Source organism: Solanum lycopersicum, chromosome 6 (genome assembly GCF_036512215.1).
Source record: "Solanum lycopersicum chromosome 6, SLM_r2.1".
NCBI classification, from domain to species: Eukaryota; Viridiplantae; Streptophyta; class Magnoliopsida; order Solanales; family Solanaceae; genus Solanum; species Solanum lycopersicum.
Window position 1 is genome coordinate 49,767,292 of NC_090805.1, and position 14,277 is coordinate 49,781,568.

At 31.0% G+C, this 14,277-nt stretch overlaps 2 protein-coding genes across 6 annotated transcripts; one reads left to right on the plus strand and one right to left on the minus strand.

The window, feature by feature from the left end:
• Positions 1–476: 476 nt before the first annotated feature.
• Positions 477–2,257, minus strand: LOC101249179 (fasciclin-like arabinogalactan protein 4). The gene has a single exon (XM_004241181.5). The coding sequence runs from the start codon at positions 1,936–1,938 to the stop codon at positions 673–675; it is 1,266 nt and encodes a 421-aa protein (XP_004241229.1). The 5' UTR covers positions 1,939–2,257; the 3' UTR covers positions 477–672.
• A 6,469-nt stretch (positions 2,258–8,726) lies between these two features.
• On the plus strand, positions 8,727–12,385 carry TRM16/32A (TONNEAU1 recruiting motif 16/32a). 5 transcript variants are annotated; one of them, XM_010324057.4, is made up of 5 exons: positions 8,727–8,998; positions 9,783–9,971; positions 10,133–10,218; positions 10,320–11,637; positions 11,711–12,385. In XM_010324057.4, the coding sequence occupies exons 2-5, from the start codon at positions 9,809–9,811 to the stop codon at positions 12,286–12,288; spliced, it is 2,145 nt and encodes a 714-aa protein (XP_010322359.1). In that variant the 5' UTR covers positions 8,727–8,998; positions 9,783–9,808; the 3' UTR covers positions 12,289–12,385. The 5 variants fall into 5 exon arrangements, with proteins under 5 accessions (XP_010322359.1, XP_069154944.1, XP_004241228.1 ...); XM_069298843.1 differs by having other exon boundaries at positions 8,836–9,029; XM_004241180.5 differs by lacking the exon at positions 8,727–8,998 and adding an exon at positions 9,070–9,323.
• The last annotated feature ends 1,892 nt before the right edge of the window (positions 12,386–14,277 follow it).

Here is a 14,277-nt window from a genome sequence, read left to right on the forward strand (position 1 = left end):
GTTGGGTAGTTAATGGCTTCTTTTACTACTGAACAGGTACTACAATTGCTGAGATCAAGCTAAGTACATTTCTACAAACAGCTTCTTCCACAATCCAACTAAAATTCCAGATTTTCTGATGTACTAAAGTATATAACCAAAAATCTAGTACTAGTATGTTATAACATTCAGTTTTTCCTATAAATCAGTAAGAAAGTGGAACAATATATTTACCCGTGGTCCGATAAAAAATAACACTAGGTAATTCTTCTAATATGTTCGAATTACTTGATATTCAATTGTGTGCGCGAAAGCTAAGTCCCTGAAAATAAAATAATATATATTCACCATGGTGCTTGATGACACATTTACACATATCTGCAAAGTGCAAAAAGATGTCCACTTTTCCCTGCAATCAGTGGCACTATAAATATAATTGAATGAAAAATAAATCGAAAAGAACCCATCTTTACATAAATTATAAATAAACTCATCGATTCAGTGTAGTGAAAAAAAAAATTAAAATTGGAGCTTTACAAATTACAACAGCAGAATTGGATAATCTAGAAAAAAATGAAAAAAAAAAATGGGTACTGCCTTAACCAATTCCACAGATACAGAATTTAAATTTGCCGTGTAAAAAAGGGTGAAATAATAGCAGCAGAAAAAAATAAATAAATTATAATTTCAGAATTAATTAATGGCTAGTAGGTAGAAGAACCCTATGCACCATAAAAAGATTCCTTTTTTTCTGTTCGCCGCCGATGATACTTCTTTCCCTAAAATCGGCGGTGATGATAAGTGGCTTGGTGGACTGAAAATTTCCGGCGAATTAACCGGCGATAGAGATATCTCCGGCGGTGAAGCTACCACTGGTTCTCCTCCTCCACCACTACCAATTGGATTCTTCCCAAAGAACTCTTGAGGCAACAATACTTTCGATACCCCAAATATCGCAACCGGATTCTGATCAAACACCGTTTGAGTAACCGACGCTTGAATAATTCCGGTGTTAATACCGACAGACCCATTAACTCTAGAAATGTTCAGTGTAAAACTCCCTGCACCATTTTGCTCTGTAGCTAATGTTGGTTGAACTGGATTCACTATAGATTCTAAAGAACCTAAAGGGTAATACGAATGCAAAACATGGAACCTTAATACAACTGCTTTCTTCTCCGCCGGCAACGATTGAAATTTCATCGACGATGACATATCGGAAAATGCTTCATCTGTTGGCACAAAAAGCGTTAATCCCGCACCCCCTTCATCTCTCTCGAATTCCTCTTCTACCCCAGAAGCAGTAAGCATTGAAGCTGCAACATTGAAATTATGAGCATCAATAAGCGTCTTGGTAATATTGAGACCCAAAGGGGGTCGCGTTTCAGAAGCCATAAGATCAAACCCATTAGGAACTAAAAGCGAATCGACCTTAAAAACAGAGATATTATAAGGAAGGGTTTTCAAAAGCCCCAAAATCGTAGCGTTCGATGTAGGTGAATGAACTGTAACGGAATTCGAATTAACATTACGGGTAATGTTCACAGACCCAAAATTATTAGGGGCACGACCGGTGGTTTGAAACAGAGTGGTGACGAGTTTTCCGGTAGGTGGTATAAGTCGAAGGTCCGACCATGAAAAGTACTCAAGAAGAACATGGTAACGAAGGACATCGCCGAGATTCGAAGAGGAAGAGGATGGCGGAGAGCGGTTGTTCAAGAGATCGGATGATCGGAGGAAGGTGTTGGGGACGACAAGGAGAGTAAGAGAAGAACGCTGGGTTAGATCGGCGGCGACAGAAGTGGTGGCGAAGAGATTAGCAAAGTCAGAGATTTCAGGGTACGAAGATAATAGATTGGTGATGTTAATGGCGAAAATGGGTAAGTGGAAAGTGGATAAAAGTAGAAAATAGAGGAATGTAGGAAGGGTTAAATGGGATAATGAAATTGTGAGAGCCATTTTTGTGAAGATTGAAGCAGAGAGAGGTGTGTGTATGTCTCTCTCAAAGTGGTAACAGAGAGAGTGATGCTCCTTCCACACACATTTTCCCTATTGACAGTGGCCCCCATTATGTGATGATTATGGTCCATCATAAGTCATGTAAATAATAATTACATAATATATACTGAATAATTATATAAACTGACTACATACATTTTATTAAGTGTCAATTCTTCTCAAAAATATATTCTTTAGCTAGTTTTTGTTCATTAGTCAAGGTGATTAGATATGGTAATGAGATATTTGGTCATTAAGATAAGATATGAAATGTTTTCTTGCGTTAGTTATTATTATTATAATAATGTTGTGTAATGATTTTATTATTATTTGTTTGGTCTGCTTTGTGTTTATTTTTAATAGATAAACTTTATCATAATAGTTATTTAAGCTGAAGATATATCAAATCAATTTCTTTATATTTTGCAAAGTAGAAGTAAAAATGGTGTACAATATTTTACCATTTTTAAATTTCATTTAATAAAAATTAAACAAAATATAGTGTTATTAAACTTATAATAACGGAAAAGTTCTCATTTTATCACGATCTAACATTTTGAGTTTGAATCATGAGAATTTAAATTTAAATTTCTCACTATTTAGTAGTTGCAAGAATTTAAAATTTTAATTATATCAAACTCAAAAATATATTTATTACGTATGTCACGAAAGATAAAAATTCCCCGAAATATGAGTATGTAACAACTAACAACTAACAACGAATCTAAGACAAATTCGAGCCTTCTTCCAAAATTTTATCTTCTTCTGTGAATTCTTATATTTTAGGACTTTATATCCCATTAATGAACTATCCAACGAGAACCAAATTAGTTAAGCAGCCAACTAAAGTTTTAAATAAATTGGAGTATTGCAAGAGCACGTAACTATTTGTCTATTAGTTTCTGTTAACAGAATGTTGTCAAATATAATAACCTTTTGAAGCAATATAATCTTTTAATATTGATTTGTTACTGTAATCCTGTCTGTTCTTCAGTCTTTTAACAGTAATTATCAGGTTAAACTACATAATTTGACGTTAACGTTGCACATTAGTTTTTATTTTTTTGTTCTACAGATTTTGCAAGAATATAAAAGGCTGCTAATCTCATTAAATAATCTTTAGCCCTCAGTTTGTAATAAGATGAGTGGCACATGACTCATCCATGAGTGTAGCTAAGTTGACAAGGTTTTTTTTTTATCCTCGTTTTATAAGAGTTTCGATTAAATTCAAAATCACATATTATAAGGCTTATTCAAGTGTGATGCTTTTAATAATTTCTCCCTATGCGAGGCTCAAATTTAAAATCTCTAGTTAAGTATGGAGCAATCTCATTGCTGCACCACAATCTATTTTAATAGGTTTTAATTAATTTCATTGCCTAAAAATTACACTATACAAATAAATAAAATAAAATCGTTATATATAAATTTTTTGAATTTTATCGAAATAGTAATAAAAATAACATAATGGTAAAGAACGTTCAAAAATTACTTTATATCATAAATTCATATTATTTATTTATTATTATTATTATAATTATTTCGAATTTTGTTATAGTAGAAAAATTATTGGATCAAATAAATAATGAGGATTGAAGAGGAAAAAACTCTGTGGAAATTAAAGGGCGGGCAGAGACAGCATTTGAATAACTACCAAACAAAGAAGTGATAAGAAATAAAAGATGTAAAAGTGGCTAACTTTTATGTGCTTGTTTCTTAAAGAAGGTACATACAATAGTTAAAAATCAATTATTGTTTAGAAAAAGAGCGTCTTTCTTATCTATATTTTGATTAAATTGAACATTTCTAAAGTCTTATACGATAAAATTAAAAAAAAAAAACTAAAATATGGATGCAATACTTATTTTAATTTTAGTTTATTTTGGTTGTTTTGTGAAGCTGTCTTGAAAGGTTGTATTTATAAGTTAAGACGGTGGGGGTTGGGTGGCTACGACAAATAACACCTATGCAAGGACCCCATTACACATGTTGGGTTTTACTTGTTTTAATAAGAAAATATCATTATTGGATATTTGTGTAGTTATAAGAGTTATTTTATTAAGAATAAAACATATTTTCTTCTTTTTATGAATCAAACTAAAATGGAAAATTTGTCAATAAAATGATGACAAAGAAAATGGAAAAATAACTTTAAATTTGACACAAATTAATAGTTTCATTTCTGAACTATTGATAGTAAAAATATATTTTACTTGACTAACTAAACTTAGATACATATCTGATCTACCACATGACATAACAAGTAATCTGAAACTCTTGTAGGTTCTATAATTCTTTTCATTACCTTTAGTGAGAAAATGATCCCTCTAAACTTGGTAAAAATTTAGCGAAATTTCAGTCATGTTGCAAGATTAGAGTGTAATTAAGTTCAATTAATCAAGTAAATATACACTTTTAAGACTGTCAATAATCCAAAAAGAAGGTAATTATTCAGCCACAAATACTTTAAGGTATTTTTAATACTTTTCTCGAAAAAACAGTTATTCCTTTTATTGCACTATCTGAAAATAAGTGGAGCTTTTATGATGCACAAGGAATAAACGTTGCAATGTATGAGTAATAATATTCACATAGTATTATGTATATCATGAGTATAACTTGGAAATGGTTAAAGGTATCATGAAGAAGAAAATTGGTGGTGTCAACTCACAAAATTAAGTAAATCGTGAATAGAATCATTATTGTTACTATTCTTTTACCATCGGTTTGTACTACGTACCTTATGAGAGAATAATGGCTACGTTGAATAAACCAAATTTACTTCTTGCAATATTCAACTAATGAGTGTGTTTCACAATATCTGTCTATGTTATCAACCAACTATGATCAGTGATTGCGTAAAAAAATTGTATTATATATATAAAATTACTAATATAATATGTAAATTTTAATGAATAAAAGTTTAAATTTGTTTAACTCGAAATTTTATTTATAAAAGCAATTAGAATTAAAAATTTAAGACCGCTCATCTCAGAAATTATTTTTATAAGTATTTAATTTGGGCTCTGGAGGCCTAACAGTACCTAAGATTGTGGATAGTACTAAAGCCCAATATGATATTCTTGGGCTATTAATCTTCTTCTCACGTTTAGTCAGCCACTTCTTTTTGGTGCAAATTACGAATTAAGCTGATCGATTAAAAATAATTACATTTACTAGTAAAATATATAAAAGAATATACACTTTCGTATACTCTCATTAGTCATTTCACCCATGTCATAAGCGTAAGTGGATTTCCATTTCTTTATCTCTATGTATATTTTCATTTATGTATAATAATCCATCCATAACTAGTGGTTGTTAACTTGTTCTTAATCACCGATATGATGAAACATGTTTTTTTTTTTTAATTTTAATGTCAATGTTTGGTAGTCATAACATCAAGCTAAATACTAAAATTCCATGGGAAAGGTATGAGAGCTAGATAAATAGTTTTTTTTTTAATAATATGAGTTGGTAATAACAATTAACAATAGGGTATGGAGAAATAATGGACCCTGTAATATGCAATTCAGATTTGTTGAGACTTTAATATGGACTCTGAATACCGAGTGAAATATCAAATATATAATTACTTATAACAATAACCTCGAAAACAATTTTATATTCATAGAGAGACAACAACCATATATATGAAAAATGGTAGATATATATATATATATATAATACGATAAGGTTCTGATAGAACTGATCAACACCAGGACCACTCTATGAATCTCTCTTTCATTTTCTTCCTTAGGTAGATATAATCAATATAGTTTTACCTGCTGTGACATGTCACTTTTTTGCTGTTTCTTGCAACTTGCAAGTAATTTATTACTTATTATACCATTTCATTAATAATAAAGGGGTGAATGATCTCTTTACGGTCACTTGAGTTGATTGTGTAAATTATGAGCACGTAAATTTACGATTTTTTTTGTAAAATTAAATATGTTATGTATATATCTTTTAAATAATTATATAATATTATATGTTTATGGCAAAGTTGACAATCATGCCTGCTCAAAAATGTCTGAATGGTACACTTTGGTTGAATATTGAGTTATTTGTGTAGAGGAATGTGGATTACTTTATAATTCAATTTTTTTCTTCATAATTTTTTGGGATCATGTTTTATAATCGTAGATTCATCTTCACTTGGACAATCCTCACCTCTTGAATTAACTTTTGAGTTGAGTTAAATTTAAAATCCTTTGTTCAACATCGTATCAAAATACATATTGAAATATCCGTACTCTAAATATCCATTTCTGGATGTTGGGGGTGAGGTGAGGTGTGAATCTCACATCAACGGCAAATCGGATGTGTTGTCTCTATAATTCTCACCACCCTCCTTCCACACACATATTTATGAAATTTATTTTCTCTACTTCAATTAACAAAGTTATTTTAACGACTTTTATCGATTTATTTTAGTAGAAAACTTTAATGAATTAAATATGATTTTTTTTTGGGGAAAACATGTTCTCCCATGCCAATGATCACTCTCTACATGTAATGGAGCTTTACTTGTATATAAATATTTAGTTGAACTAAAAAAAATATGTCAATTATTCTTGTGTGGCGTCTTAGATATTTCTATTCCTCATTGTGTTTTTTTCTTCTTCTAGAAATACCCAAAGTTTGGCTTCAACGCGGCATCTTATTGACTAAAAACTTGGACCAATATTAGGTTTCATCAAGTACAAGTCAAGTGTTCTAATACTATATAGTAAGTACTACTCTTTTAGACAGAATTTGTACACGAAAATCTCAATCATTTATTTGGTAGCTTACTTTTTAATTTCTGTTGTCAACAACTACTAGCTATTTTCATTTCAAAGAATAACCACTTTAACAGTTTAACAAACACTCTCTACCTATACGAAGCTTTGATTTAGTCCAATTTGTAACCTAAACTAATTAAAGCTATAAGCCGATAATATACATGTCATAGTCTATAATGACGTAAAAGCAAGGTGTATATATATGTATATATATAAAGCATCATGAATTATTTTAAGTGTAAATTGTGATTAAAGATAATCAGACTAGTCAAATGTCCACACAACGCCCACTTTTAGGACTTGAAAGTAGTTCACAATAGTCTAATTTGGATGCTTTTTCAACACCTTTGAAAAAAAGAGAGGAAAGATTTACAAGGCCTTTGCTACTGAATATTAAATGGTGAAGCCTTGCTTGGTAAAATTGGTTGTGGACTATAGCTAATTTATCGGAACTACGCTTTAACGCAGAATTTTAATGCAACAATAGTATAATTGTCAATCTCCTTGATATATAAGAAATACTTATTTAAATTTGTTTTTCATTGAAAGCGCTTGTCAATATTTATTATTACGAATAACAATATAAAGTAATACTGATATAAACTTAGTATGGTCCGACCCTTCCATAAATTCTCCGTAAAGGATGGTCCTATTTGTTGTGAAAAAAGAGGAAACAAAAACAAAAAAAGAAACAGAAACGTAAGTATTAACGTGGTCCTTGGTAGCTACATAGTATCATTCTTCTCAGAGTGTTAAAGATTCGTCTGATTATATGATATCTACATAAATTTGATTTGACTTTTATCGTACAAATGATAAAATGACAATGGAGCATACATGCAAATAATTAATTATTTATACCTTTTTTCTTTACCAAGAAGCTGTTTATTTATTGCTAGTTATACTCACATTAATAGTCATTCATAGCCCGAGCAATACGTACAAGATATGTCAGCTAGTGAAATTCTGCCTCAAATTAAGAATATTGTGTTGAGTCAAATATGGTTTGTTTCTAAGTTTATTAGGTAATTTTTACGTGCTTAAAGGGTATATAATTTAAAATATGCTTAAGTGAAACTAAATCATTTAATCTCCTAGGGTGATTTGCCTTCAAAATTTTAAACGACTAGATTTTTATACATGTCATATGTTTGATTTTATTGATGGACGTTCAATTTTTATATATTATATTATTCAATTTTATTCAGCTAATTACACTGAAAAAAGTCACTAATTCTACTTTTTGTAACAAAATTAATAGTATTTAATTTTACTCTCTTTTCAAACCAAAAAGTCTTTCAACTTTGCTTAAATATCTCTCTTTTAATTTTCTTCTAATTACTTTATATGACATTTACACAAAATTGAATTGAATTTATAATTACAAAAGATAATTTAGTGACCTTCAAGATACTTAAATAAAGTTGAATTAATATTTTAATTACAAAATAAATTTAGTAATTTTAGTATAATAAAATTAATTAACTATTAATGGAATTAACACTTTTTAATACTCCTTATCAAGAGTTAGGAAGGTCTACGAGGCACCTTACGTACGTACAAACTTTTCAAATGACAGAATAAAACGATGTATTTTTGTTTTACAATATTATTTGAATTGCATCCCACTAAATTCCATTTGAAAAATCAATATGTTTCCACGACTATGATTTCCCAAACATTCTACATATTTTTTTTTAATAAAAAAGTTGTGATTTATCATATTTTTATATAATATTAACTATAAAAACAATAGTTTTGGGAGAATGGAGAGATTAGTTTTATAATAGAGAAAGAAGATCCAACAACTACCCAACTAAATAATGTTCCCTTAAAATTGAGCAACTTAGCATTAAATCAGAAGGAAAGTGTGCATACTAAACTAACCAACAAAAGCTTAACAGTTGTTGGTGTGACCTATATCTTCATTTCTTTTTCTCCTTACTTATTTTAATTATTAAGTGGTTGGTTATCTAATTATACACTCTATCCCTTTCATTGACCTTTTCTTTGCAAGTCTTTGGCTTAATTAGTTGTATTCATCTTTCAAGTGAATAACTCTCTAAATATTCATATACAGGTAGACCGTGAAGTAACATGACAGAGTCAGGATTTTCAAATATAAAAAAAAAATTATCATTTGAACGAACAAATAAATTTCAACATCTACTATACATATCTACACATAAATTGTGTAATTATGAATCTCAACTCCAAATTAGCTTCGCCATGTAAGGAGTAGCAGTTTAAACTCTTTCGTCTGTATGTATATATTGTATATGTTGAATTTTTTATTTTTTTTAAAATAAAAATTGTATTTTAGATTTAGTAAAGTAGTTTGACGGGTAAAAAGGCGCCTGAAATAGAGGTTTTGGAGCGTATTTGATAAAACTTAGACCTTTTCCCCTCTTCTTCTGCTCCTCTTCTTACATTATTATAGCCTATACGATTAGGCAGTTTCATTTCATAATACTCATTTCTGTTACTTATTTTTATGCCCCAATAAATTTCTCTAAATATCACCCCCCTTTTATTAGCTTCTCAGCTCAAAATTAGGTAAACAAAATTTCTCTGTTTTTCATTGATTGTTAAAACTTATCAATTAATTGTCAGTTTATTATTTAAGATCATGCGGTTTATTCAATTTACTATTCACTTCGATCACTGTTTCTAACGTTTTAATTGGTATTACCAAACTTTGGTTCCTCTGTTTTATTGAGAGGAAATATAAAAACATAGTATTTGATTACATGATATTTACTTCTTGATTTCTTGTCAAGTTTTTATCTATTGTGAGTCTTGTTTGAGATGAGTGGCGGATTGGTTCAATATCTGTTATATATATATATATATATATTAAAAAAAATATTAATCGGTATAATTTTTGGTCTCCTCCTCTTTAGCTCTGCCCCAGTTTAATATTGTAAAGGAAACACGAGGCAGCTACAAGAACAGAGTTCTCTGCTTGTTATTTGTTAATTATGTGTTGAATATTTGATGTTTTGTTGTTATCAGGCTAGAGAAGACAGATTCAAGATACTATGGGAAAGAACAAGTGGAGTAGGCATGTAGATCATGAAGATGAGGATATTCATCCAGGTTGTATGATGGGATTCATACATGCCCTTGGCTACAACAGTTGGCACTCTCGCGTAAAGAGGAAATCTCTACCCCGTATAAATGATGGAAGCAGTCATATCAGAAGTAAGTCGAGATTTTATAATTTAACGTGTTATAACAGGTTACAGTTGCATGTTATTGCTAGTAACTTAATGTGATGGTGTGTAGAAATTATTGAACTCCCTATTTGAAATATTTGTGTGTTTGTTCATTTCAATGTCTAACAAGTATTCACCCTTCAATAGGTATTTATTCTTCCAAAGGCAAATTGGTTGGCCAAGATCCAAGTGAACTAGAAATGCTTTTGGATGATAATGAAAGTCACTTCTTGGTAAGTATTATCGAATGCTTGATGAACAAATTTTTTATAAGTTTGTCAGTGTTGAAAACGTTTCAATTTTGATTTAGACTAATGTTATAATATACTTTTAGGTTGATAAGGGCAAAAGAAAATCAAAGGGGTCTAACAAGAAGTCTCTAAAAGCGAAAATAAAAGATTTGATTGCTGAGGAGATGCATAAGGAAAAAAAGAAGTCTAAGAAGAAGAAATCAGGCTCTTCTGATCAACCTAAGTTCCAGACAAGTGGTTCAGTTGAACATAGTGACAAGAAACATCCTAGTGTTTTGGTTCCTGCGAATGTGGAGGGTGGAGAATCGCCAGATAAGAAACGGATGAATGCCATCGATGCATATGATACTTCCAATGATAAGAATGCTCTAAACTCTCAGCTTAAAGATCATGCTGAGTTACTTTTGGAAATTTTAAGGGAATCAGAAGCAGAATATCAGAATTTATCCCGGGGTCAGCTGGCTTCTTATAAAAAGGCAAGATTAACAAAGTCAGGATCATACCCTGTGTCGCGGAAAACAAACTTCAAACCAATTAAGCTTGAGGACAAGAAGAAAGAAGTTTGGTCTTCTGCTAAAGGAGAAAGATTGATAGGTGTTACTCGAACGAGATCTTTGTCTAATTATGCAAAGACTCTCTTCACAAGTTTAGGCCTCCTGGATGATGATGGTAGGAACTTGAAGCTAGACAAGTCGTCGAGTCTTAGTACCAAAGGAGCAGTTGATAATAAAGAAAATAATGAAGAGCTCGTCGATGTAGAAGATGTAAATAAGGTAGATACAGACCATCAAAACAAGTCAAATGGATGTTGTGAGATTGATGGATTTGACATTAGTGAAAATACAATCATTCACAAGAGAAGTTCCTCTCTAAACGAGTTCATGAATCGATATACTAAATTATTTGAACATAGTTTTAAGAAGGAAATGAACTTGTATCCCTCCAAGAGTTTGAAATTGACTAGTGAATACGAGATACCGCCATCAATGTCATTCAGAAGGATCCGTTCTCTATCTTACTCCGAGTCCTGTTCCCTTCTTCCAAACGGGGTGTCTGGTGATATCCGTTTTTCAGAATGGCTCGTTAAGACCGTAGAGGAGAGGAACTCACATATGAGAGGTGAAATTGAGAAAGAAGAGAAGTCGATATACTCCACTGAAGAGACTGGATGCAAAATTGAACAAATAGAAGGAAGTGAGGATATTAATATTGATGAAGCAGATAATGAAGTAGTCGAAGAACTTTCAGAGATCATCGATGAGGTAAAGGTGTTCAACGGAAACTCCTATGATGAACAAGAGATAAAATGCAATGAATCAATCCCAAGTGATGTGGTTCCAAATTCAGAAATTTGTTTTAAAGAAGACATTTCCAACTATGCAGAGTTCCAAATTTCAGAAGGTATGTCTAGTAACTTCCTTCATTATGTTATTCTACGCGTGAGTTGTCGTTTAATTTGTTTCTTTTGGCTCAGGTTTTGCTCATAAACAGAATGTAGATGTCGATATTCTAGCAAAAGCAGATCATCATGACAAATCTTACAGAAAGGAAAACGCGGACTTTTTTTATGTAAGGGATGTTCTTGATCATTCAGATTTCTCTAGAAATTTCTTCAAGACAACATGGTACTCAGAAGCCCAAGTGTTAAACCCTTCGTTAGTTAAAGAACTCGAGTCCTTGTGGCATGAAGAAGAAGAAGAATGTTGTCTAGGGGAATTCGACTTCTGCTGTCATCATCATCTACTATTTGATTTGGTGAATGAGGTTTTACTCCAAATGTATGACAGATCATTCACATACTACCCCAAGGCCTTAACCTATAATTGTCGCGTTCCTCAATTGCTAGAAAATCGAATGAATGAAGAGGTATGCAACAATGTAGGTACCTTGTTGAGGTTGAAACCGGAGCAAGAATCAATCGACACCATTGTGGATCAAGATTTGAAAATGGATGATGGTTGGATGAATCTTCAGTTAGAAAGTGCATGTTTGGCACTTGAACTAGAGGACATGATTTTTAATGATCTTTTGGAAGAACTTAGATGTTTTTAAGTATTGCAGAGTTGATTTTTTTTTCCCCTCTTGATTGATTTATGTATATGAATTTTGGTTTTGCTCAATGTATATATATTTACAAATGTTCAGTTGAGTAGTATGTTTATAGTTTATACCTTAATGTGCTAAGAAAGATTGTGTTTACCTTCACTCTGTGACATTCATAAAGAACCATTTTTGGGCTTTATCAAAGGCTTCCTCAACAGGCCTAAAACCTAATATGGCCAACTTTTAAGATGTAGCTAAACTTCTAGGGGTATTAGTAGAGCCCATGAAACATTTGGGCTTAACATACACCATTGTACTAGCTAAATGAGTTGATTATAGAACTCGAATATTATCATGAGATTTTGAGATAAGTTGTTAGCTTTTTATATAATCTTGTAAATATCTACCTCATAAACTATATGTTTCGTTAGGACTATGTTTAATTGTTAAGGCTCCATATGTGCTGCATTAATTGAGGGAATTAGCTAGTTCTTGTCTCCGTATAAATCTTGGACAATTTTCACTACATGAAATAGCTTTTTAAGTTATGTCCAAGGTTGTAGTCATAATCATGTTTATTTTCTAGGAAAATACTTTACTGCGTTGCTTTAAACTATGTTTCAAATGTCCATAAGACCCCATTGCATCGTACACACTTGTGTTTGCCTCATGTATTTAGACGCATAATATAGAAGTGTGTTTTAAATTTGTTTATGATGTTGAGAGTGACGAACTTTTTTTTTCAGTGATACACATTGACGTTAATTGTGTGATGCTTCTTTTTATCTCTCTCAAAAAAAAAAAAAGTGTACCCAAAATTTATGGATCCTAAAAGTGTAAGATTTGGGTCCATTTGTGAGACAATGAAAAGCCTTCAGCCTGTCACAACTATTGTTGAATGTGTGAGACACAAAATAAGGTTTTTTTTGAGAGGGACTATCTACTAGGTCTAAGAAAGTTCATAAATGGTGGACAATTATTAAACATGACGAACAAAATAGAAGGAATAGTTCTTTCTTAGTGATGATATATTTTTTTTTTTGTGGCATCTAGTACTACCACTAGATATTATAAATTTTTATTACTAATAAAAATATATACTCATTCTTTTCCCTATTCACCACAATATTTTAACAGAACTTTTCAGAAAAGCTATTATCATACTGTTTTTGACATTGGTATAATAAACCTTTTTGTCTAGCATGTCTAGCTACGTCTCACAGGTAAAAGAAAAATGTTATGTTACGTTTTCAGTGCTCAAAAATGATTTAACAATATAAAAGAAAAATGTTACGTGTCGATAGGCTTATTTTTATGACTACCTTCCCTAGAATAAATTGTGAAAGTACTACAATGGAATAACACAAGCTTTGTTGGTAGTGTTTGAAAATAGTGATATATATGCTCTTCTTTCTTTTGTAAAAGATATGTGAAGCATCTTGTTCTCAGAATTTTAAATAGCTAAAAATAGACGTAGGCTAAAATGGAGCCTGTGCTTTATAAAGTAGAAATAGATTGATGATCAATGACTATTACATTGAATGGTTAGAAATAAAAGTAGTAGAAAAAAGAAAAGCACTTTGTTATTTTTCGTTTCATAGACAGTAGGAAGAGAAAATAATATTAACAATGATTAAGAATAGTATACTTCTTTACTTGACTTTTGTGACGTTCAAACTTTTAGCATCATCGAAAATGCCAACAACCCACCATTCTATTATATGCGATTAGTCAATCACTACACGTCACTTTACTTATTCTCATCAAATCACTTACTTACTATCTATGATTCTAATTAGTTAATAATTTTCTTTCTCTCAAATCAATGAAGAAGGAAGATATAAATGGACTCTTCTGAAGACCCATAAATAAAGCACTATACCATGGTCGAACGCAAAAAAAGAATTGATTTGAAAAAAAATACTCAACGAAACCAACAAATATCATGTTATGATACTTTATCTCCTAATTAACCTCACGGGCTCTGTGATGAAGCTT